This window comes from Dama dama, chromosome 19, assembly GCF_033118175.1.
Source record: "Dama dama isolate Ldn47 chromosome 19, ASM3311817v1, whole genome shotgun sequence".
Taxonomy (NCBI): domain Eukaryota; kingdom Metazoa; phylum Chordata; class Mammalia; order Artiodactyla; family Cervidae; genus Dama; species Dama dama.
Window position 1 is genome coordinate 66592595 of NC_083699.1, and position 26520 is coordinate 66619114.

The window sequence follows — 26520 nt, forward strand, 5'->3', positions numbered from 1 at the left end:
GCCATTTCATTCTTGCTTTTTAATGGAGACAGAATTACGACATCATGAAACAGTGACTGCAAACATTATGTACTGTTTCTTCTCTGCTTTCATCTCTCAAGAGTTCTGTGAGTCACATCAAGGTACAAATAGCTGACAAATTACAAACAGCAGCTTCTCCAAAGGGTATTTGCACTTTATAAGCAAAGAGTACCTGAATCAAGAGGCAGAACCTCGCTGGAGGAATTCTAATCATTAGCCAACCTGGTGGAGGTGATGTTTGGTCAGGTGGTTTATTCTAAGAAGATTGAGAAGCTGGGCAGTTGAAAGAAAACAGCTGTTCTGTAATCATTTCCATGGCTACCTTTCCAAATGAATGTAGGGAAAAAAAAATTTTTTTTTTAAGTATTTGTTTTGTATGTGAAGTAATCACAGTTGTTTATCACCACACAAAGTCGACTGATGGGTGAGATGTCCCTCCAGCAACTTCAGTGAGGCAGAGCTGGGAGGTGAGGGGTCAGGATAGACCTCATTATAGCTTTTTAGGAAAAAAGTTAGGATCTGGGGCTGGGATATCTTCCTCTGGCTTAGCCACCCTCTGGAAAGCAGAGATAGCCACTAGGTGGAGAGCCTGCCCTGGCAACGTGAAGTTGCTTCTGGAGACCTGCTGCTGGATTTTGGCTTCAGACCAGCTTTTCTCTGATGACCCTGATGGTGGCATTGTACCAGCACGTGGAACCCATCAGCCACGTCCTCCTTGGAGAATTCCATGGAGTCTAAGGGGCACTGTGTGTAATGATATTTCACTCTCCCCTGAGATATGATCAGGGGCTGGGACAGAGAGCAGTGGATATGGCACATCTTGTTCTCAAGCAGGAAACCTCTGATCAGCAGACAGTACTTTGTGGGATTTGCCGGAGCAGGTGGGCATCAGACAGGTGCTCTGGGATGATCTGATTCTCCAAACAGCCTCCCAGATAATTGTCAGGGTTGTCAGACTAGAGCTGAGTCTGTAATGACTTTTTTTTTTTTTGTAATGACTTTTCGATTGGCTTGCAATCAATCCCCCAAATGTTAGTTAGTAATTAAGTGCCTGGTGTGTAAGCTTGTCTTTGGAGAGTGGCTCGGGGAAGTCGTTTCTGCAAGCTGCCCGTTATTCTGTCTATCGGGAACAAGAGAGATCGGATTGCCTCTAAGGAGCCTCCATCTAGACATCCACTCACTAACCCTCTGTCTTTTCTGATCCAGGGAAGACAAGGCCATAGGGGAGCCCAGGGAGCCTTGGTGAGTAGCCTTTCTCTCCTGTCCTCTACGGGAGGTGGGGCCAATGAACTAGCATTTGATAAGGGTGCTGCAGGAAGTGCCGAGCACTGGATATGAGCCCTACCAACCGGTGGAGCCAGTGTCCATCAGTTAGGTGGCCAGACACAGGACAGACCTAAAGTATGGCAAGCCTCCTTCATGAACACCTCAGAGACAAGGGGACCTGTGTGGATCTGCAGACTGTGCTGTTCACCGACCCTGGGCTTTGACTGCAAGACAGAGCAATTCTGTCTTAGAGTAAGGAATGACCTGGAGTCCAGTCCTTAGACAGCACGGAAGAGTACAGTCCTAGGCCAAGAGGGGCACGATCCAAGTCAGACAAGACAGTTCCAGGTACCATGCCATGCAGCACTAGGTAGTGTGAAGAGAAAACCTAGATGGAAACCATGTGAAGAGAATCTTAACACTGAAAATTCATCCATCAGGGGGAACCCGGGACGCCTGGACCTCAAGGTGAATCAGGAGCTGAAGGATTACAAGGCTCACAGGTGTGTCGGAATATTTATAATACTGATAATAATGCTGCTATTCTGATGGGAAGATGTAGTTCTGTGTAAACATAAAAAACTGAAACAATTTGAAGTTGCCCCTACCCTCCTCCATGGTACATGTCTCAGGGATTCTGCATTTCCCAATGCGGGTAGATGACTTTGCTCCATTTTTGCAGCTCACTTATAGAGGAAAGCTTGCTCTTGTGTGTACCTGGCATCGTGTCTGCATTTTAATCATAATGAATTATTGAGACCTTAATACTTTGTCACTAATCAGTATCCGGATCAACAAATTGGTTTTACTTAAGTGAGGTCCTGCACACAGACTCCCATAAAGGAAACTTAGAAATCGACAACTGTTATTCACCTCTTCTAAAGTTAGCTCTACGGGGGGTGACAGGGCTTCCAGAATATCACTGATAGGGCTCCATTTGAGGCATCTGCATTTTCTCTTGGTCATATCATTAGTGAGATAGGCATTGGAGTTGCGACATCTCTTTCTTTTCCATATCAGAAATATGCTAGGGTCATCCAAGAGAGTGGCTTTAACACAAGGGTAGTTGGTCACCTTGCTATTCTTTGGAACTCTGCATTCAAATGGGTATATCTTTCCTTTTCTCCTTTGCCTTTTGCTTCTCTTCTTTCTCAGCTATTTGTAAGGCCTCCTCCGACAGCCATTTTGCCTTTTTGCATTTCTTTTTCCTGGGGATGGTCTTGATCACTGTCTCCTGCACAATGTCACTAGCCAAGATGATCACTCACCTAGAGCTAGACATCCTGGAACGCAAAGTCAAGTGGGCCTTAGGAAGAATCACTACAAACAAAGCTAGTGAAGGTGATGGAATTCCACTTGAGCTATTTCAAATCCTAAAAGATGATACTGTGAAAGTGCCGTACGTAATATGCCAGCAAATTTGGAAAACTCAGCAGAAGCCACAGGACTGGAAAAGGTCAGTTTTCATACCAATCCCAAAGAAGAGCAATGCCAAAGAATGTTCAAACTACTGTACAATTGCACTCATCTCACATGCTAGCAAAGTAATGCTCAAAATTCTCCAGGCCAGGCTTCAACAGTACATGAACCATGAACCTGCAGATGTTCAAGCTGGATTTAGAAAAGTCAGAGGAACCCGAGACTAAATAGCCAACATCCACTGGATCGTCAAAAAAGCAAGAAATTTCCAGAAAAAAATGTCTATTTCTGCTATATTGATTATGCCAAAGCCTTTGATTATGTAGATCACAACAAACTATGGAAAATTCTTGAAGAGATGGGATTATCAGACCACCCTACCTGTCTCCTGAGAAATCTGTGTGCAGGTCAAGAAGCAACAGTTAGAACTGGAGGTAGAACACTGACTTGTTCCAAACTAGGAAAGGAGTACGTTCAAAGCTGTATATTGTTACCCTGCTTATTTAACTTATGTACAGAGTACATCTTGTGAAATGCCGGGCTGGATGAAGCACAAGCTGGATTCAAGATTGCTGGGAGAAATATCAATAACCTCAGATATGCAGATGACACCACCCTTATGGCAGAAAGCGAAGAAGAACTAAAGAGCCTCTTGATGAAAGTGAAAGAGGAGAGTGAAAAAGCTAGCTTAAAATTCAACATTCAAAAAACTAAGGTCATGGCATCTGGTCCCATCACTGCATGGCAAATAGATGGGGAAACAATGGAAACAGTGAGAGACTATTTTCCTGGGCTCCAAAATCACTGCAGATGGTGACTGCAGCCGTGAAATTAAAAGATGCTTACTCCTTGGAAGAAAAGTTATGACAAACCTAGAAAGCATGTTAAAAAGCAGAGACATTACTTTGCCAACAATGGTCCGTCTAGTCAAAGCTATGGTTTTTTCAGTAATCATGTACGGATGTGAGAGTTGGACTATAAAGAAAGCTGAGCACCGAAGAATTAATGCTTTTGAACTGTGGTATTGGGGAAGACTCATTTGAGAGTCTGTTGGACTGCAAAGAGATCCAACCAGTCAATCCTAAAGGAAATCAGTCCTGAATATTCATTGGAAGGACTGATGCTGAAGCTGAAGCTCCAATACTTTGGCCACCTGATGCGAAGAACTGATTCATTGGAAAAGACCCTGATGCTGGGAAAGATTGAAGGCAGGAGGAGAAGGGGACGACAGAGAATGAGATGGTTGGATGGCCTCACTGACTCGATGGACGTATTTGAGCAAGCTCCAGGAGTTGGTGATGGACAGGGAGGCCTGGCGTGCTGCAGTCCATGGGACTGCAAAGAGTCGGACATGACTGCCAGCCTAAGTCCATCCCCAGCCTTTGTAGGGAGAGGAGTGGCGTTACCTGAGCCCCTATAGGGTTCCTGTGATGCTCAGACTGTGAACCAAGGTGAGAGTGGGTGCTCTGACCACCATTCACCCTGAGCAGCCAAAACATCTTACAGCTGCTGTTTTGGTGATGAGAAACTGTACCAGCACCTCTCATTTTCCTTTCCATGCGAGAGAACCATATGAGAACCAAACAATTGATGGGAAATATGGCAGCTAATATGTTTTAATTCCTCTGATAGAGATCTTCTGTGAAAATGTCCTTTTGTGCTAACTTAGAACAACTTGCTTTCTCTTTTACACATCGAAGTACTTTGGCCCAATAACTTGCCACATCACAGGAGTCCATCTGCCTACTGTTTGTGTCTCGCTTCCTTCTTCTGTGGGTTTTATTTCTTCTTTAAATCTCTTTTCCATTTCTACCTGTTACAGAGGGATAAGGTCTTATACCCAGGCAGGGAATTTCTTCATAAGAGCTGCTCCACGGAGTCCGGGTCCCCCAGCACCTTCTCTTCTGAGACAAGTTTAATCGTGGTGTTAAACTGCTTGAAGGGCTAGGCTGGTGCTTTTCCATGCGCGTCTTTCAAGAGCAGTAGCAAAGAAAACCCCTTTTCATTGACTTGATTGCATTGTATTTCTTTTGTTACCCCCAAAGGGATTAAGCGGACCTCCGGGCAGGAAAGGAGAGAAGGGAGATGAAGGACAGAAAGGACCTCAGGTGCGTGACCAAGGTGGTCCTGTCAGTGGCCTCCAACCTCCCTTCTCCTCTTGCTTCAGAAACATCTTCGCATAGAGATTATTTTATATTATCTAGATGTGGAGTCTTTCATTTGAGGATTAACTTGGGACAAACTGGGGGAAAAATACTTAGCACAGCTCAGATTCCCTGTTCATCCCCCTTCTCCTTCCCTGGGGTTTGATTTGGAAAGCACAGACCTACTTCATCTGCCTGGAGAAAGCCTTTAGGAGAATGCGCGTCGTGCTGACTCAGGAACATTTACAAACCTGATACATTATTCAGGCTTTTCTAACTTTTGAAAATTATCTGTGTCATGCCTGTCTCCGTTGACGAGAGATATTTGAAACTGACTCTACAAAGATCGCTTGCTACTCGAATTTATTTGATTCCAAAGTTCAGCTTTGAATTCACCCCCTGAAGGTACTTGGTTCCTGAGTTTCTGATGGTGAATAATGAGAGTTTGGATGGTAAGAGATTCATATGAAAACGTTCTGAATCTGTTCACTTTTTCAGTGCAGATGGCGAGAGTTTAGAAGGCAAGGGCTGCCTGTGTTTGCTTTAGTGATCTTCCCAGCATGTTTGTGAGAGACATGTTGACCCCCTTTGCAGGTTAGGAACACATTTGGCATCCCTTCTCACATACGTGGATGGCGCAGAGCGTGAAAGTGACAATGACAGCACAATGTCTTGTTCTAACAAGATCAGTCCATTACAGAGTTGCCACATTCAGAAATAATGTGTGTTGCATCAAGGGTGCCATTTTAATTTCTCACTAAGGCCCCATTTGGACTAGGCACATCCTTGTAAATGAAAACTTGGGCTCCTTTAACCAGGACTGAATCCCAAGGCATCTGGTTTCAGGTTGGGTCTCTTCTTCAGCAAGTATCAAGAAGTCGTTAGAAATGACACAAAGAAAAGCCAATCTATTCTGACAGATTTTGTTTGAATTGTTGCAGTGCCAAAGTCTATGTTTCCTGTTTTCTTTCAGGGTGCTCCTGGACCAGTAGGAGATAAAGGGAGTGTTGGAAGGCCTGGTCTTTTGGGGAAAAAGGTAAATTCCTACAGATTTCAAATGCTGGGAAAAGAGGAGCTCCGTTTTTTGAATTTTCATGTTAATTCTTCACATGATCCAGGCACCATCAACCACTCACCCATTTCCTGCAATAGATTCTTTTCCTTCCTCTGTGAAATTGCCTCATTTCACTAGGAGAGACATGGTTTATTCACCTATCATAAAGCAACTCTGATAAACTCAACTCCCTGGTTTTCTGAATGCATCAAGGCACTTGTGGCAGAGTTGGCCAGGGACATGGGGGATGTCAGAGCTCAAATCTGTTCATGCATGCAGTCTTCTGTCTAACTCAACCTGCCTTCTTGGAAGTGTCCTTACTTCCAAGATCCCTAGAGAACAGACCACTGGCCTGTTCAGAATCCCACTCTCCTGCTCAAGACCTTTCAGAGGCTCCCTCCTCCAGGGCAGCTTCATGGGCCTGAGCTCTGTCCTGTGGTAGAAGCCAGGCTTGATTTTTACTGATCTGAAGCTCTTCTTTGCCTCACTCACTAGGGAGAACCTGGGATTCCTGGAGATCCAGGGCCAGCGGGGCAAGTTGGACAGCGAGGAAAGCAGGTACGAGGTTTTAGGACCCTCACCCTTTCTCAGTTCCAAGGGCTCAGTAAGCGGAAGAGGGCTGATACTATCAGGTCAAGCAGCTGGGTCCTGAAGATGTTTTGGGACCTCCGAGGAAGATGTGAGGACGTTCCTCTGGCTCCCTGCAGCTTTCATTCTGCAGCTGGTCTGTCTGCTGAAACAAGGGGAGAACAGTTGTTAACAGGGAACATGGAATGCAGAGAGAATAACGGATGAGTTCAGGATGTTAACAACCTATATGGCCTTGTCAGTTGCAAGTCAGGACTGCCAGTTTCTCTTGAGTTCCTGCAAAACTCCAGAGTGATGAGAAGAGGGGAGGATCAAGAAGGATCAAGAAATAGGGTATCTGTTTTAGTGTCTCTGGCTGTACCAGGACCTCAGTAGTTCACTGAGCCATCAGTATAGGAAAAACTAGGAAAATTTTTATTTTCTTCTCAAAAATAATGTTTATTAAAATGTTGCATGTAAATATTGTAGAAAGTTGGGTAAGCATAAAACATGGGAAATGGAAAAAAATTACCCATAATCCCACCATTTTGAAATATGTAACATTAATATCCTGGGATACTGAAAAAACTTCTATTTTTCCCTATTAACACTGTATCATGAACATATTTTCAAGTCATTACATTTTCCCCTCAATGTTGCTTTTAGTAGCTTCAAAATATTCTACTGAATATATGTACCTTAGCTCATTTGACCAATTTCTTATTACTGTATATTCAGTTTACTTTCAGTTTTTCACTGTCTTAAATAGCACAGCAATGAACATTCTTGTATGTAACTAAGTTTTTGGATGAAGCCATAATTAATTTCTACATAGGAATTTCTAGAAGTAGCATAGCTAGGTCAAGGAATATGTACATATTTAATTAAGGCTTTAAACCCTATTGCAACATGCCCTTAGGAAAAATCAAACAAGGTATGAATTGTTATTCAGGAAAAGTATTCACTTCAAGGCATACATACCAACAATAGGCATTGTCCTTTTTTTTTTTCTTCATCTTTACCAATTTTATCTCGTTGCTGTTTCAAATTGCATTTCTTTGGTTACTAGTGAGGATAATACTTTTCCATATGTTTACTGGTCATTTATAATTCTTCTTTGAGGAATTCCTCACCCAGTGTTCTTTGGACTAGCTCTTAATTTTCCAAGAAAGTAACCACTACTGATCCGTCAGTCTAAATGGCCATCCCTCTGCCTCCTGCAATGTCTGAAAAGCAGAGCTGACTGGTAAAGTACCAGGGCCATACCAGGAAGTGCAGAAAACTAAGCAACATGCATATTTTAAGAGTTCAAGGTTGTCAGGCTCCCTCCACCTGGAAGTCCCCAGGGCTTTGCCCCTGACACTATAATCTCCTCAGTATAAGTTACAATTAATTTTCACTTTTAAGGAACTGAAATAAACTGATTTGTTCACAGGGTGATTATGGCATCCCAGGTTATGGTCCTGTGGGACGAAAAGGAGTCAAGGTAAATATGGAAAACAATTATTTCTTTAATTGGTGAAAGTGTTAGTCTCTCACTTGTGTCCAACTCTTTGAGACCCCATGGACTGTAGCCCACCAGCTTCTCTATCCATAGAATTCTCCAGGCAAGAATACTGGAGTAGGTTGCCATTCCTTTCTCCAGGGGATCTTCCCGACTCAGGGACCAAACCCAGGTCTCTTGCATTGCAAGCATATTCTTAACCATCAAACTTAATAATAGAAGAAATGATTATACTGCAGAAATGGTGTGTTGATTTATTTATCTGCTGAAAATTGCAGGGTTCAAGAGGATTCCCTGGAGATATGGGCCAAAAGGTATGGTGCACATGAACTTGTCAAATTTACTGTGATCTTGACCTTCTACATGAGAAGTAAGATAAGTCAGTGGATCTGAATGAAACAGAAAAAAAAAAAAAAAGCAGGATAATTGGTTACCTGAGCTTCATGAAAAAAAGGACCATACTTAACCCCTATGAATCCTTAAATTGGAAAAGATGTCCTTCACTGCCTGATATTCCTTGTCTTGAAACCCTACCTCTAGGTACCCTCTCAAGTTCACTCCTTTGTCTTTTTCTTTTTTTCCTTTATTTATTTATTTTTTCAGTGGGTTTTGTCATACATTGATATGAATCAGCCATAGATTTACACGTATTCCCCATCCCGATCCCCCCTCCCACCTCCCTCTCCACCCGATTCCTCTGGGTCTTCCCAATGCACCAGGCCCGAGCACTTGTCTCATGCATCCCACCTGGTCTGGTGATCTGTTTCACCATAGATAATATACATGCTATTCTTTCGAAACATCCCACCCTCACGTTCTCCCACAGAGTTCAAAAGTCTGTTCTGTACTTCTGTTGTCTTTTTCTTGATTTCTCTACCCTGGTGATCTCATGCAAAACTCTTGGCATCTGCTATTGTTCTTTGCCCTCATCTGCATAGCTTCACTTCCTCTTGCCTGAAAGACTACAAGAGTCTTCTCATTGGTTTCCTACTTTCAAATTTAACCTCAGTTAGTTCAAAACACTATTGTCACCTGTTTTTTCCAAGGTATAGCTTTGTTATGTTACTTTCTTGATCAAACATCTTCTAGAATTCCTCATTGCCTATCAGCCTGAATTTGACCTCCAAGGGCTATGACCAGATGCCCCTTCCATTTTAATTCAGGTTATATATATTCTATACATTGGAATTCTGTGATAAGAATTCTTTTAAAAATCTTGCAAATGAACTTATTTACAAAATAAACCTACAGACACAGAAAACAAATGTGTGATTACCAAAGGGGTAAGTTGGGGAGGGATAAATTAGTTTGGGATTAATATATATGTTCTCCTGCTGCTGCTGCCACTAAGTCACTTCAGTCGTGTCCGACTCTGTGTGACCCCATAGATGGCAGACCACCAGGCTCCCCCATCCCTGGGATTCTCCAGGCAAGAATACTGAAGTGGGTTGCCATTTCCTTCTCCAATACAGGAAAGTGGAAAGTGAAAAGTGAAAGTGAAGTCGCTCAGTTGTGTCTGACTCTTAGCAACCCCAAGGACTGTAGCCTACCAGGCTCCTCTGTCCATGGGATTCTCCACACTCTACTATATATAAAACAGATAACCAGCTGTATAGTACAGGGAACTATACTCAATATTTTGTAAAAATTTTTAAGGAAACGGAATCTGAAAAAGAATATATATATGTGTGTGTATGTGTATCACTGAATCACTGTGCTATACACCTGAAACTAACATCATAAATCAACTATACTTCTATACTTCAATAAAAAGTCAAATAAATAAATAAAATTATCCTGTCTAGAAGAGTGGCTTCCAATCATTGATGGAAAATATGGGTGAAAAAATAGAATGTCTGAGCAAACTGACTCAACCTCAGTAAAAGAAAATAGCCAAGTTTTGAGTCCCCTTAAAAGTGGTTTTAATTGATGAATTACCAAAAGAGATTCTTTTCTAGGTGGAGAAGGGTACAAGAAGGGACTACATAAATAACTTTTAGAATAGGAGTTCTCATTGTAAAGGACCAATTTTCTAATTTGCTGATAAAGAGAAAATTAGCACATTTCAATTTACAGATAAATGTGAAATTAGCTTATTGATCAAGTGCTAAATTAGTTTTCCACCCAAGTCAGAATAAATTTGTTTTTACCTTTAACTTTTTGAGAAATAACTCAGAAATTTAGGAAGTAATTCATCGTTTAGTACTTTATAAAGTCAGTACCCCATATGTTTTCCTTGATTTTCAAGCAATTCTCTTTAGGTATTTTTAGTAACTGATGGACTAGCCATTGGATTGATATTTATGCATAAATATTTGTGTTCTCAGACAATTAAAATAGTTTGGGGAATATCTAAGTGTATCATTTAGACTTAGTTCTAAATTATAAGAAGAGAGACATTTAATGTTTAGTATGTGATATAGTTACAAAATCAATTAGGTTTTGGTTTGGAGAGAATTATTTTCATTTTATCATAGCAAGCATTTTAACATCTTGATTTCTTATATTTGACTCTTTAGGGTGATGCTGGTGATCCTGGAATTCCTGGTGGGCCTGGACCAAAAGGATTTAGGGGATTAACCGTAAGTGGTCTATAATTGCAGAAATAATAAATATTTCTTTGAAGATTCTGGCCTTTATATTATAATTATAAATGTGGATTATCAATCCAACCCAGGGTCATCTGAAATGCCACTTCCTAGCTGTGTGATCTTCAACACAACTTTTCAAGGTTTCTATTGCTGTAACATGAGAGTTAATGACACCAAAAGTCCCTTTGAGCTCCAAAATTCTATGGTTGCATGAATCTGAACTATTTTAAGTTTTTGCAGATTGATAATAAGCTGTTCCAATAAATGCCAGTGTCTTCCAGTCTTTTCTAAGACGTATATTAAAGCCCAGGATATTAACCCTGTGAGTGGAAATGAAGCATGAAGCTGACATCTTCCCACTGTGTCCTGGAGCATTCTCTGACAATTCTGGTTCCAGAGTCATGGTCCCTTGAGGTGTTCATTTTAAGCAAGTCTGTTGAGATGTTCTAATAGCAAAGTGCAGAGTGTTATAGTTGTTGAAAAACAAAATGCTGAGACAAGCATCCTTTCATTTTAAAATTGAGTGTTATATCAATGGTCATTAGCATTGTGAAAGAGATGCAATTGAGTAGATGCAATTTACATCTGGTTGGATATTTTTCATTAGCATCTATATCCATTACCTTGAATTATGGGGAATGATACAGCCAACCCATGTCGTAATGAATGTGGGAAATTATTTTCTTGTTTGATCCTTTGCAGATGGTAGGTTTTATTAGCTCTCCACATGCTCTAGTATATTTGCTTTTTAAAATGCTAATTCTAGCTTATGATTGATTTAGATTTAAATGCACAGCCAGTGCCTCTTCACTAGATGAAGAGGCTAAGAAGGAAATGGATGTTTACCAGTTATTAAGAATGGCTATTTAAAGAGTCTCTTGATGAAAGTGAAAGAGAGGAGTGAAAAACTTGGCTTAAAACTCAACACTCAAAAAACTAAGATCATGGCATCCGGTCCCATCACTTCATGGCAAATAGATGGGAAAACAATGGAAACAGTGATAGACTTTATTTCTGGGGGCTCCAAACTCACTGCAGAAGGTGATTGCAGCCATGAAATTAAAAGATGCTTGCTCCTTGGAAGAAAAGCTATGACCAACCTAGACAGCATATTAAAAAGCAGAGACATTACTTTGTCACCAAAGGTCTGTCTAGTCAAGGCTATGGTTTTTCCAATAGTCATGTATGGGTGTGAGAGTTGGACTATAAAGAAAACTGAGTGCCGAATATTTGATGCTTTTAAACTGTGGTGTTGGAGAAAACTCTTGAGAGTCCCTTGGACTGCAAAGAGATCAAACCAGTCAATCCTAAAGGAAATCAGTCCTGAATATTCATTGGAAGGACTGATGCTGAAGCTCCAATACTTTGGCCACCTGATGCGAAGAACTGATTGATTTGAAAAGACCCCAGTGCTGGGAAAGATTGAAGGCAGGAAGAGAAGGGGACAGCAGAGAATGAGATGGTAGGATGATGTTACTGACTCAATGGACATGAGTTTGAGCAAGCTCCAGGATTTGGTGAAGGGAAGCCTGGCATGCTGCAGTCCATGGGGTCGCAAAGATCGGACACAACTGAGCAACTGAACTGAACTGAACCAAAGAATGGCTATTTAGAATTAAAGATAAAAATTATATAATCATCTCAATAAATGCTGAAAAAACATTTGACAAAATTCAACATCTTTTCTGTATAAGAACTCTTAACAAATTAGGTATAGAAGAAATGTACGTCAATACAATACATACAAAAAATCTGCAACTAACATCACACTCGACAATGAAAGGTTGAAAACTTTCCTGCTAGGACCAGGTACAAGACAAAGGTGTCCACTTTCTCTACCCTATTCAACATAGTACTGGAAGTCCTAGCTAGAGGGATTACACAAGAAAGGGAAATAAAAGTCCTTCTAATGAAAGGGAAGAAGTAGAAGTGTCTATTTGCAGTGATATGATCTTATAGATAGAAAATCTTAAAGACTTCACCAAAAAAATGCTAGAACTAATAAAGTCAGTAAAGTTGCAGGATACAAAATCAACATATAAAAATAAGTTGCATTTCTATACACTAACAATGAACTGTTGGAAAAGTTAGTTTTTCTCTGAGTTCTATGAGTAAAAAGGATGGCTATTTATGCTAAAAGTAAGGAACTTGCTTGACTTGAACTATTGTTTGCTTTTTCTAAATTTTTAAAAGCAATTATAAGGTCTCATTAAGGCTGAGGGAGTCCCCATGGATAGAAGATGTGGAAACTCATGTATATTTCTACCTGCAGCTCACGGTAGGCTTGAAAGGTGAAAAAGGCTCTCCAGGACGCCAAGGACCTCCTGGACGGAGAGTGAGTACACTCATGAGTACTAAGTACCGTGCGGCTTCCTAGGATGCCCAATGGAACGGGCACAGAACGTAAAGTCAGAAACATTGGGTTCAAGTCCAAGTTCTGTTTCTTGCTGCCTGGGTGCCCTTGGATGCATCCCTGGGCCTATTTGTTTCCTTCTAAGATGGTAATGATGTGTCCTGTTTGAACCACCTCAAAAGGTAGCTGTGAGGCTCAGATAATCAACTGTGAATGTTCTTTGTAAACTATAAAATTTCAATACAAATATGAGCTAGGACTGTTAATTTTTACTGAGGCTTTAAAATAGAGATAGAATTGCATAAGCTTCATTAAGGTGTCCTGACAAGTTGATAAGAGTTTCCCAAGCCACTGTTGTTACTTTCCTGAACTCATGATTTCAATGCTAAAGAGATTTGGAGGTAAAATTGCCACTTTGCTCTGTGATTGAATTATGAGGGATTCAGTTCCCTCTAGAAGCATTCCTGAGCAGAGCCAGGCACATCTCTCATGGCAAGATGTCCACATCTCTATGTTAGTGCCTTTTGTTTTACTGTGATGACTTATTAACCTGTTTCTCCCCTCCTAAACAGAACAGTCAAGTAAGAGCTAAATGTTGCCCCTGCCTGTTTCGTGTGTGAGGTGCAGAAAGCAGTGTGTGAAGGAGAGAAGCAACTGCTTACTCTTGTTTTGTGCAGTGTGATTGTTTTCTGACTACCTGGAGGTGTTCTTTAACTTGCCACTTTATAAAGAAAAAAAAAATGCATCTTTCATGGAAAACTGAGTCTGTAATAGAATGAGAATCAACGAGAGTAAAGGATACTCTGATATAATCTTTTCTTTTGCATGAAGGAACTAGTGACTATTCTTAGGCACGTGGGTGAGAATCGAGTTCCTGGGTCAATCTGGACTGGTCTCCTTTCCAGATTCTGGAGCTCGCCCTGGGGGTCCCACGTCTTCCTGCTCTTGTGTTTGGCCGTGTTGAGCTAGACTGTGGCTTCTCTGTCTCAGGCCTGTGGCCCTTAGCTTCTCCTGAAGAAGTTGCTCCAAGTTATTCTTAAACTCAGTCTTTCGGGACCTACTGTCTACCGTCTGACCTTCTGTAGGATGTGGGCTGTCTATCCTGTTCATTAGTTGGAAACTGTTCCTCCTTCTGTTTAAAGGGCCGTGCATTCTTTTCTGTTTCCTGCTGTCACTTGTAAAGGGAAGAATGAGATTCTGCAGCTTTTAGTGAGAGGCATATTTCCTGATTTGGATCAGGAAGAAAATATGCCCCCAGAGGGTAAGATCATGGATGCCATCACATTTCTGGTTAACAGTAGCAGCATGCAGAGGGGTACCTCAGGCCTCAGCAGATGTTTAGCTGTTCATTGGGTGGATGGATGGATGGATGGATGGATGGATGGATGGATGGGTGCTCAGGTTATCATTTAGAAAGAGGTTCTTTCACTGACGTCAGTAGTTGAGCTTCTGGCGGGAGAGTCAGTGAAATTGCATAGCAGTCATAAACATGTGATAACATTTTCTGAAGCCAGCATCCTAGCTTTCACCAGCTGCCCAGAGGGATTCCTATGTGCAAACACATTAAGAACCAAATGCCAAGAAGAAGGCTGATCCTCATAAAAGAAATTAAAAGAGGGAAAGAGAAAAACTCACAGTGTCAAGAAAAGTGGCTGGGTGTGTTTAGGAGCCTTCCTTGACTCATCTCGCCTGATTATCTGTACTCCTTCCATCCAACACCTTTCAGTATTTACGGGCTTAGTTTGCATGCTCTCCTTCCGTGTAGCGTCCATTCTGCTATGTAATTGCCTTCTTCACATATGGGGTGGCTGTGTGCTGCTGCCAGAAATTTAAATATACTTCAGTAAATGTCTCTCCTTCATGCTATTTCTTGGGAAGCTTACTGCTTGTAATTTTAACTATTCTTATGAGAAATGCCTTCTAAATGTTCTATCTGCAGTACATATATCTTTAAGAAATACTTTTGTTTCTTTCCTTCTTGTCATCCTAGAAAAATAATTCAGTTCAATCCAGGTAGATATTAGCTTAATTGATCAAATGCTGAAACAGAAAGGTTTATACTCTTGGTGTGTGTCAGGAAATAGCGTTGAAGACTCCAGTTCTTCTACTAATAACTTGCTCTGTGTTTGTTTTCCTAGGGCCCTAAAGGGATGGCAGGGCAGCCCATATATTCTGTATGTATCTCATTATTCACGTACACAAAAAAATGCAACCCGTTCCCTGGGAAATGAATATGGCCACTTGGAAGTCACCGTGCTCATGTTTCTTTTTTTCCTCTCTCCTTTTCCACTTACAGCAATGTGCTCTAATCCAGTTCATGCGGGACCGCAGTCGTGAGTATCTGTGTGTCTTAGGGCATCGGTGCTTGGTGGGGGCACTTGGGACGAAAGCCGTGCGGGGGTGCGGAATCAGTAGGCTGGACTCGCTGGTGGAGAAGCCCCATGTCCTCAGCAGCAGGCTTGCTGTGAGTCCCTGCTGCGGGAACAGCTCATGACAAAGGTGGAAGGAAAAGACACGTGCCTTAGCTCAGAGGTGTACTTTCTAGAGGGAGAGAAAACACGCCTGTGAAATACGATGTGACCAACTCAAAAGGTGTGTGACTCAGCTCACACTAGGATAGCAGTTATGTACTAAGGCCTGGAGGGCATGATGTGAAAGGGATGAACGTGGCGGTTTGAGGTGATATATATGCTGTTGCTGTTTGCTTGCTCAGTCATGTCCTGTGTCCGACTTTTTGCGACCCAGTGGACTGAGGCCCACCAGGCCCCTCTGTCCATGGGATTTCCCAGGCAAGAATACTGGAGTGGGCTGCCATTTCCTTCTCAAGGAGATCTCCCTAGTTCAGAAATTAAATCCAAGTCTCCTGCATTGGCAGGCAGATTCTTTCCCACTGAGCCCCAGGGAAACCCCTACACACACACACACACACACACACACACACACACACACACACCCCACACTAGAAACAAATATAAGAAGAGAAATTGGGGAAATGTAGCCATGTATTATGTTAGGGTGGTAGACTTGTATGTGGTTTTTCTTTCTTTGTGTTTCCACTGTGGTTTATAGTCATGCTACACAATCACAATCAGAGGAATGGAAAATCCGAGAGACTTACTGAAGGAGATTAGATAAAAATGTAGTCATTGCAGGTGTATGGCCAGCAAGGACCAACAACAGAATCAAGTTTAAAATACCGTAAGGCCAGATGGGGAGAGGTTTGGTACCACCGTGGATGAACAGACAGGAAGAATTGTGAGGAAAATAGATTAGTAGGAAGAGGTGACGAGTTTCCACATTTCAGAGGGAAAGGAATGCTATGCAGACCCTAAACTGAAATGATCTACAGGCAGCTGATGAAATAGAGTCCTCTAAAGGTGAGAATCAAGGAAGAAACTCAGAAAGCTGGAGTCACTAATGTCCATAGAGCCTCAGGGATGGATGAGATTCCCAAGAATGTGCAACTTGAGAGACAGACATGGAAACCAGTGGACCTAACCCCAGAAAACCGGCATTGCAGGGAGTCCTGCCAAGTGTGGGCAGCTTGGGGAAAGGCCGCAATCAGCCAATGGAGAGAACTCCAAAGTGAGGTGTTGGGTGGGGCGGGGCAGGGAACCCATGTCAAAGATGTCCCTGGAGAGCTGAAAGGCTCTCCGGCACGGTGAGGAGGTGAGAACCAGCCCTGGGCTCAGGGAGAGAACAAGCGGAGAGCCACTGTGGAGAGAAGGGTGTGTGACCCAATCAAGGACGACCTGAGAGGGAGAAGGGGTGGGGAGGTGAGCGCCTGCCTTGGAGGATTTGGGCTTTGAAGGGCACTTCCCAACACTGCATGGAAGGAGTTAGTCAGGAAGTTTGGTGGTGGGGAGGGAGTGGGCAGGGTTTGTAACCAGACCATGAGCTACAGAATGCATAACTGAGATGGGGAAAAAGACATTTGGAGCTAATTCAGATGGCCTTCCTTGATGGCTGACACCCAAGGGCCCGCAAGGTTGGAATCCTGCTCCATCGGGGTTGTTCTTCAGCCCTAGGACAGCTCTAGCCACACCAGGATGAGGGCCTGGGCCCTGGGCTAGTGGGTGGCACCTTCCCCCAGAATGAAATAAGATCTGGAAGGCTGTGGAGAACGGGGGGAGAAAGCGGTGGTTGGAATAACATAGGAGGGCCCTAGTAATCAGAGTGTTAGAAGAAGAGACATAATAAACTGGACTTTCAGGAAAAACTAAATATAAAACAGGAAACACACTGAAAGAAGTCAAGTAGTATCTCCAAAGTCATGCAGCTTTGCCAGACTGAAACCAGACAAAAGTGTTTGTTCCTAGAGTCTGTGTTTCTAGCGTCGCAGCTGGGCTGGAGGTTAACCAATGGGACTTCTCAGTCAGAAAAAGGAATCTATTTCAGGCCCGGAGATGCAGAGGAGGCGGTGGGGCCTGTGTGCCCTCTGCTGACCCTCAGCATCTCAGCAGCTGCAGGATAAAGACAAACAAACGTGCTCATAGGATTGACTTGAGGGGGTGCGGGCCGTGGGCCTGCCGGCTGACAGCTGGGTTGTTGCCAGGGCTAGTAAAGTCTTTTAGTGTCTTGGAGTGATCATTCGCTTCCAGGGTGTTGAGTAAAAGGAGCAGGGAAATTGTTAGGCTTGTACTTAAAGATTTACCAGTATTCCCCCTGATTCATCTCACACTTACCAAGCAAATCATTTGGAGAAACCAGATGCTCAGAAGAAAGCCTTGGTTCCTTCTGTCTGAATACAGAGATCAGTCAAACACAGGAGCTGTGTTTGTTTTGTTCTTTTTTTTTTTTAAGCAGAGACAAAATTCATTTGGAAATCCCCACAGTTCTGCAGAAAAATAGGAGGTACCCAAGGTGTTCATCAAGGAAGACAAGAAGACCCCATATTTTAGTCCTGCCTTGCTGAACGGTTCTCAGAAGGCTGTAAAAAGAGAGACAAAACAAATTTAATTTTAGCTATCATGCCATTTGATCAGAGGCTCACCTGTTCTGTTTCTAAAACAAGTGACCAGTGATTAAAATTTCAACCAGAGTTCTGCTAATGTCTGCTGGCCGGGGCTCGAAAGGAAGAAAGATCAGGAAGATCCATAAAATAGTAGAATTCTGTGTCCATCCTCCTCTCACTTTTAACCTTGACCTCCTGTGATTAGGAATTAGCTTCATTTGCAATAAGAGCTAAACAGAATACTAAGTTTTGTTGAAATTTTGTTTTGGGGGTTATTTTTAGTCTGAGTTTCAAAAATGTAACAGACTCTTTCTCTCTCTCTCCTTTTTATAGCTTGTTGGAAAGGTGAGTATTCTTAACCATATTATGTTTCTTGCTGAACTACTTCCTGCATTCTGACAAGCCCATATACACACTGCTGTATATCAGACAGATAACCAACAAAGACACTGTATAGTACAGAGAACTCTGTTCAGTATTTTATAATAACCTATAAGGGAAAAGAATCTGGATATATATATTTATATATCGATGTATAAATGAATCACTTTGCTGTATGCCTGAAACGAACACGACATTGTACATCAACTACACTTCAAAAAATAATAAAATAAGAGTAAAGATAAATGGGCTAAATATTTGAATAAGCACTTCATAAAGGAAAAAATACTCTCATCCCCATGAGAAAAGGGATTTCTAACTTCTTGGTAGACACATATTATGACTGTAACTGTACACGTCATGTTTGGACCTGACTATACAATGCTGACAACCTGGTCCCCAGCCCCTTCGCAAGCTGTTCTTTCCAAGTCCTGCCACAGTTTCCAACTCCTTTCCTTCATGGGGTAGGTTCTGCGCTGCTGAGCAGTTCAGGGCAAGGCCAGGTGTCTGACCACATTCTGTTGCTCCATCTGCTGCTAAGTCTGTGGACACTGGCACCTTGGATAGGTGATGATTCCTTTCTTCCATTTGTCCTCCATTCACACCTCTCATCTCCACGTGTTCCCCGCTTGTCAGCCTGACCCGGAGGACAGAGGAGGATCTTCCAGGGCATCAACAGGAGCTGGTGTTCAGTGACCCCTCAGAGGACGTTGCCCCTGAAACCAGTTAGATCAACTCCAAGACCTCCTCGTCTCCTAGCGGCCTGTTGAGATAGATGAACAGGGTCTTTGAGCTCATCCCAAAGTTTGGTGCCATTCCCTTTAATCCCCCCAAACTCTGATGTCTAAGAGCTCAATAAAATTTCATGGATTTGAATTAAATTTATCAGGGACCATGCTGGCACTAAGAAAGGGAGAGATGAAAAATAAATGGAAATTGGTAGTGCCTTCTGGGGATATCTGTGATGATGCATCATCTATGAAGATGCCTATCTACCATTTTGTTAAGCATTTTTACTATAAGGTTAAGAACTGTGTGCTACAGTCCATGAGGTTGCAGAGTCAGACACGACTTTGCAACTGAAAAAGAAACAAGACATCATTTATCTCATTTTCTTTTTCATTGTTGGGTTTCATAAAATTTCTTCACAGTAAAATGTCTTGATTCAAAACACAGTCTTGATATCAACACTTTCTCCTCTATTTCTATTACTGAGAATAGCAGCTGGGAGATGGGATACTTTAATGTGCTTTGGGAGTAAGCCAGATTGGGGAGAGTAAAACAGCCTGTGTACATGGAGGGTTGGCTAATTTTTAAATAATTTCTTTTTCTCTTCCTGTGTCCAGACTTTAACAAGGCCTTTATGTATAATCATAGAGGAGATTCCCTGTGAAATTCCCAAAGTGCAGTTATTATCAAACCATTAGGACTGAGTTGGGGATTACAGACAGCTCAATGCAGGTCTGCTGTGGACCACTATGCTGCCCCTTCCTTCTGCCACCCTGGCTGTCATCCCAAAGCCCCTGAAATCCCCTCTCCCTAGAAACAGCCTCTTTGTCCTCTGAAGAATAATCCCCAAGACGAATAATGATCACTGTCTACCTTTCAATATCATGATCCTCCGGAGACAAGTTCCTCGAAGGTAGACCTGTGTTTGTTCATCTCCACGTGTATCTCACAGGGCATGTTACCCTGCATTTCACATGATGAATACTCAGATATTTGCCACATAAATGGATGAAAATCTTCCAACTGACTTTATCATTATTACTAGGTCATTTCTGAAGTTTTTTTTGTTTTGTTTTAAGAGAATAAGCTTTCAGATTTTCTAAAAACCAATAGTTTCCTTTTAAAATTTTCAATAGAGAGAAATTTGCTCTTTTGTCCAGTTTTTACACAGGCGTGATTCATGTAATCATCACCACAGTCAGGATACAGGGTAATTCCATCAGCCCAAACACTCCTTCCAGTTTCTTTTTAAATAGAAGACAGATGGTAGATGGTGAAGTCTGAGCATTATATTGCCAGATATCACTACTCCGCATTTAGGTAACACTTTAGGCTAACAAAGCAGAATCCTTCCCCCCCTTTACACGTGGATAGCTCTGATTCTAGATTTGATGTGACAGCTGCGTTTTCCCAGACCTCAGTGTCAACTGTCTCACTGGAGTAAGTGGAATTGGAAAGCCTTCTGACCCAGTGAAACAACTTAACGCTTCTGACTCTCATTTTTGTAGAAAAGTGTCCTGTGTATCCAACAGAGCTGGTATTTGCCCTGGACCAGTCCAACGATATCACAGAGCAGAGATTTAATGAAATGAGGGACATCATCACTTCTATTGTCAGCGACCTTCACGTCAGGGAAAGTAATTGCCCTGTGGGAGCAAGAGTTGTTGTGGTTTCCTACAACTCGGGCACTGGCTACCTCATCCGTGGGTCTGACTACCATAACAAGAAGCAGCTTCTTCAGCTACTCTCCCAAATAAAATATCAAAACTCCGGGGAAGTCCGAGACATTGGGAATGCGATGAGGTTTGTGGCTCGGAACATCTTTAAGCGGACGTCTGCGGGAGCCAATGTGCAGAGAGTTGCTGTGTTTTTTAGCAACGGACAAGCTGCAAGTAGGTCATCCATCATCACGGCCACCATGGAGTTTAGCGCCTTGGATATCAGTCCTGTAGTCTTCGCTTTTAATGAGAAGGTTTACCTCGATGAGGCTTTTGGGGTAAGTACCTCCCTTGGCAATGTCTTTGTTTTTAGATACTGGTACTGGCAGAATAGGAATACTGGGGAGTAGGAATCAAATGGCCCCTTGATCCCCTGTACAATTTTCATAGCTGTCTTGTTGCAGAGTCCTTGAAATCCAATTTCTAGTAAACACGGAACTGAATGCATGTTATCTCCATTTAAAAATCGAGAAACTGAGTCCTAGATTGTTGAGTGACTTCTCCCATTTTGTACAGTTACTAAGTGGCTCAATCAAGCTTTGAGCTTGAGTTTGTCTGATAGAGAGGACTGTCGGTTTTCTGCTGATCTAGTACTTCTCAAATCTGCCATCTCTTGGCTGTGTCTCATTGAGCAACTGGTCTTAACCTGTGATGGGTGAAGTTTAAGGGACCTTTGAACCCTTAATGTTGTGTAAAACTACGATGTGTATGAACCTTTTTCCCAAGAGGAGTTCTGTCCCTTTTGGATTCACAGATTCTCATGGGATCTGTGCTTCCCTCTTTCTCCCACCAAACATAAGAACTTCTCCATCTACTGTTCTACTGTTATAAAATATGTTCATATTAACCATGAAATATATGCTTCTGAAGCTGGGGGAAGCCATTATGTTGCCCAAGAGATTATAAGGATCTATTTTACACAAATCCACATGTGTGAGTACATGCTAATTTGCTTTAGTTGTGTCCAACTCTTTGTGACCCTATGAACCATAGCCCATCAGGCTCCTCTGCCCATGGGATTCTCCAGGCAAGAATACTGGAGTGGGTTGCCATGTCCTTCTCCAGGGAATCTTCCTGACCCAGGGATCAAACCCACATCTCTCACATGTCCTGCATTGGCAGACGGGTTCTTCTTCACTAGTGCCAACTGGGAAGCCCACAAATACATATATTTCTACTATAAAAAGAAAAGTCCTCCATAACATGAAGATATTTAATCTGCTCATAAGAAAAACACAATTATTTTTGAAAATAGGAGCCATAGAGTCACAGTAGATCCTGACAGAAAGAATTGTAGGAAGTTAAAGTATTTTTATAAAAATATTACCTCCCAATATAGATTATTTATTTATTTGTTTTCTTATGGTATGTGTCCTCCCACTGGAATACAGGGTAGAGGGATCATCTGCTTTGTCTATTTCTGTATCCCCAGCACCTAGAATAGTACCTATTTAACATTGTATGCACTCAATGAATATTTGTTGAATGAACAAATGCATGAAGAGCATGTGACTGACTCCTATGAATAAACTTCCTTGATTCACCAGGGTTGCAATTAATGTTTTGGGCTTCCCTGATAGCTCAGTTGGTAAAGAATCCACCTGCAATGCAGGAGACCCCAGTTCGATTCCTGGGTCAGGAAGATCCACTGGAAAAGGGATAGGCATTTAATGTTTAACACAGGGGAGCAGCACGATCAATACAAAATTGTACCAAAGCATCCAGTTTCATAAAAATTAGAGAGTAGAAATTTAGTAGCTACTTTCTAAATATAAGGCTGGAATGATTATAAATATTTCAAAATACTCAGCACTTTACAGAAAACCAGAGGGGGTGGTTTTTCTAATCTGTTAATTTCTTGAGGGGGAAGAAACAAAAGCACGAGCATGTCTGTGGATTGAGAGATCCATTCATCACCTGAGAAAGATTTATTCCTTCCAAATAATCAAAGTATCTGTGATGCATTGTGCTTCATACAAAGTAAATGCCCAAGATATAGTCATTGAGCCACTGAATGAATAAATGAATGAATAAATTGAAGTGTAGTTGATTTACATATTGTGTTAATTTCTGCTGTACTGCAAAGAGATCCAGTTATCCATAGAGAGTCATTCTTTTTCCATTGTGGTTTATCACGATACTGAATACAGTCTCCTGTGCTATACAGGAGGCTCTTGTTGTCTATCCATCCTATACATAATAGTTTGCATCTGATAACCTCAAACTCCCCATCCTTCCCTCCTCTGCACCCCCTTGGCAACCACCAGTCTTTTCTCCGTATCTATGGGTCTGTCTCTGTTTTTTGCATGTGTTCATTTGTGCTGTGTTTTAGATTCCACATATAAGTGATATGATATTTGTCTTTCTCTAGGTCCATCCCTGTTGCTGGAAATGGCATTATGTCATTCTTTTCTATGGCTGAGTAGTATGGAATAGGCTTTTTTTCTTTTGAACTTTTTATTTCGTATTGGGGTATAGCCAATTAACAATGTTGTAATAGCTTCAGGTGAACAGTGAAGGGATGTATGACTGGAACAGACTTTTAGATGGAGTTTGTGATCAGGGAAATCCAGTTGACATCTGAAAGATGCACCTTCTTTTTATTCATAGATAGCATAATTGGGTGGAGATAGTGGTGTGCATGCGTGCTAAGTCACTTCAGTTGTGTCTGACTCTTTGCAAGCCTATGGGCTGTAACCTGCCAGGCTCCTCTGTCCATGGAATTCTCCATGCAAGAACACTGGAGTGGGTTGCCACGCCCTGCTCCAGGGGATCTTCCTGACCCAGGGATGGAACCCACATCTCATGTCTGCTGCATTGGCAGGCGGGTTCTTTACCACTAACGCCTCCTGGGAAGCCCAGAAATAGATGGAATCACTACTTAAAGAAGTCAAAGGTAACTTGTGAATGTAAAATTTCTACAGGACCCAACTCCAGAAGCTGATGGATAGCACATAATCAGCTGGTACATAATCAGAAATGTGTAAAAATTCAATGCAGAATTGCAGGCTTGGAGATAGGAATGAGGTTTTAATACCTAACCCAGTGAGTGAATCTTGTGGTTATCTTGTGGCAGTTTTCTTATAAAACTGAGCTGCTGATACAGTTTCTGTGTTTCCTTCGGTTATGTTTAGGATCAAAGGGGGGTAGTTGTGTGTGTGTGTGTGTGTGTGTGTGTTTGTATGTGTGTGCATACATGAAGATGCACAGAATAGAGCAATGAGCAACAATGCAAGGTGATGGTGACCAGTCAGGTGCTTTTCAAACTCTTGAAGTGGGTGCACAGTGAATTCTTGATGATGTTACCAAGTCCAAGCTAGCTCTGCTTGTTGAACAACAGGCCAGTAAATCTGGAGACAAGGTGTTGAGGCTAGTTATAATGACTTTATTTGGAAAACTAGCAGACCAAGAAGATGGCAGACTAATGTCTCAAGATAACCCCAAAAAAGCCATCTTATTGGGGTCTGAAGGCCAGTTTCTTCTATAGAACACAGAGGGGAGATGGGAGGTGAGTAAATAAAGTAAAGAGGCCCTTAATCTTGCAAATGTCTCCTGGAATGGTCAGCCTCAGGTAGGGGATGTGTTAATTTCTTCTTTCTTGCAGCCACTCACAGGTGGACAGAATCACCTGTGACTCTGAACAAAGACACTTTGGTTTAACACACAGGCAGAGGGTCAGGGTTCCCCAAGGCAGTTTTGTATGGACAGTATCCTTTCAGTGAACAAAAGCAATGGGAAGCAAATGTTAAAGTTAAAGAAACAGATTCTTCCCTGTAACAATGGTGACTAAAGACCACTACAATATTGTAAAGTAATTAGCCTTCAACTAATAAAAATAAATGAAAAAGAAAAAGAAAACAATCAAATGAGCATATATTTCTTTTTCAATGCAGTTTGACAACACAGGAACATTTCAGGTGCTTTCTGTTCCTCCAGACGGGGAATATGATCCATTAGAAAGGCTTCGGCGCTGTACCCTTTGCTATGGTAAGACTAATGAAAAGAACTTATTGGGCTGAAACACTTAAATGCCTTCTGGGGGAGTTATTAAATCTATCTTTATCAAAGATTTTTGATTGTAGATTCTATTTTAAGTTTTCCAGTCTTTCAACACCATATGTTAGGGTTTCAATCTCTGTAATGTCAGAAGTTTCCATAGAATGTAAAAATTAGTTTAGAAGATTATCCCAATTGATTTGGCTCTTCCTGGGGACAATTTGATAGTTTGTATCAAAGGCTTCTAAAATATTAGAAATATTTTCTAAATGAGTTTGGATGTGAATTATAGACTTCAAATATACCTGTTACTTATATCTACTTTCATCAAAGATGTTCCCAAGTTGTCTGCTAGTGGTCATAGAAATTATGAGGAAGTTGAAAATTCCTTATTAACTTAAATGATGAAGTATTGAAGTTGAAGAGGTATTGATTAGATGATTAATTTTTGATAATCAGTTTCTTATTCATTGGAAGATCTCAACCAACAGTGTCTCCTTGTGCCAACATTGAACCAATGATGAATCTCTATGTTTTCAGATAAATGTTTTCCAGATACTTGCAAGAAAGAAATTGTCTTACCTGAAAGTTCATACATGGATGTTGCCTTCCTCTTATACAATTCTAGGAATATAGCAAGTGATGAGTTTAAGAATATGAAAGCCTTGGTGAGCTCAATGCTTGACAACTTTCACATTGCCTCAGACCCTATAATCTCAGACTCTGGTGATAGGATTGCCTTGTTGAGCTATTCTCCTCGGGATAGGAGACAGAAGAATGTGGTAAACACAGAGTTTGAGTTTACAACTTATAACAATCAAGCTCTAATGAAAAGGTACATTGAGACTGACCTCCAACAGCTAAATGGAGAAGCCACCATTGGTGATGCCCTACTGTGGACCATGAAGAATCTCTTCCCAGCAACACCCAAGCTAAGAAAACACAGGGTCATCTTAGTGGTCTCCGCTGGAGAAAACCGTGAGAGAAAGGAATTCTTAAAGAAGATGGCTCTGAGGGCCAAGTGTCAAGGTTATGTCATATTTGTGATTTCCCTGGGTTTGACAACCGAGGAGGACATAGAGGAGCTAGCCAGCCACCCACTTGATCACCATCTGATACAGCTTGGGAGAATTCATAAGCCAAATCTGGATTATGTTGTGAAGTTTTTAAAGCCATTTGTGTACTCAGTGAGACGTAAGTCACTGTTTTTTTTTTTTACCTCTTTGTTTTAATAAATTAGTGTTTGTTAATAGTGTTGATAACCCAAGATATCTCTGTATCTATAGCTTACCAAAATATATGAATTGGCTGGTGAAAGGGTGACAGGAATAGGACACATCTTGGTTATACCCTATTTATACCTGGGTCATGATACCGCTTTCATGATAGAATGTCTCTTAGCCAAAATCTCAGCATGATAAAGCACAGAGTGACTTCAGATCTCCTAAACTACACTTACTCAGCCTAAATAAGTTCTTGCAGCTCTTATGTGGTCTCCAGGTTGAACATTTAAATAAAAGTTTTCCCTGCTACACCTGGTTTTTTTCCAATCTTGGCATGCCTGGAGACCTGTGTGAGAGTGCTGCTCCCCAGAAGTCTAATTACAGATCATACAGGAATCTTGTTAGAATGCAGGTTCTGATTCAGTACATGTAGGGTGGATCCTGAGATTCCACATTTCTAACAGGCTCCTCAGCGATGTCAGTGCTTCTGGTTCACAGATTATACTTAGAGTAGCAAAGTTCTAGGTCAATGTACTACGAAGTGTCATCCATTGGACCAGTGTTAGTCCATAAACTGAAGAGTACAGAGAGAAATACACA

The 26520-nt window shown here is 41.7% G+C and overlaps 1 protein-coding gene across 1 annotated transcript in view; it reads left to right on the top strand.

Annotated features, from left to right (window-relative positions):
* COL6A5 (collagen type VI alpha 5 chain) overlaps positions 1–26520 on the top strand; it is a 153254-nt gene that overhangs the window by 69429 nt on the left and 57305 nt on the right. The window contains exons 21-35 of the mRNA XM_061167296.1: positions 1228–1263; positions 1728–1790; positions 4752–4814; positions 5824–5886; positions 6400–6462; positions 7907–7957; positions 8254–8289; positions 10495–10557; positions 12839–12901; positions 15058–15093; positions 15216–15252; positions 18207–18218; positions 20492–20979; positions 24595–24688; positions 25238–25891. Of these exons, the coding sequence (XP_061023279.1) occupies positions 1228–1263; positions 1728–1790; positions 4752–4814; positions 5824–5886; positions 6400–6462; positions 7907–7957; positions 8254–8289; positions 10495–10557; positions 12839–12901; positions 15058–15093; positions 15216–15252; positions 18207–18218; positions 20492–20979; positions 24595–24688; positions 25238–25891 (1822 nt within the window). The remainder of the gene's footprint in view (positions 1–1227; positions 1264–1727; positions 1791–4751; positions 4815–5823; positions 5887–6399; positions 6463–7906; positions 7958–8253; positions 8290–10494; positions 10558–12838; positions 12902–15057; positions 15094–15215; positions 15253–18206; positions 18219–20491; positions 20980–24594; positions 24689–25237; positions 25892–26520) is intronic.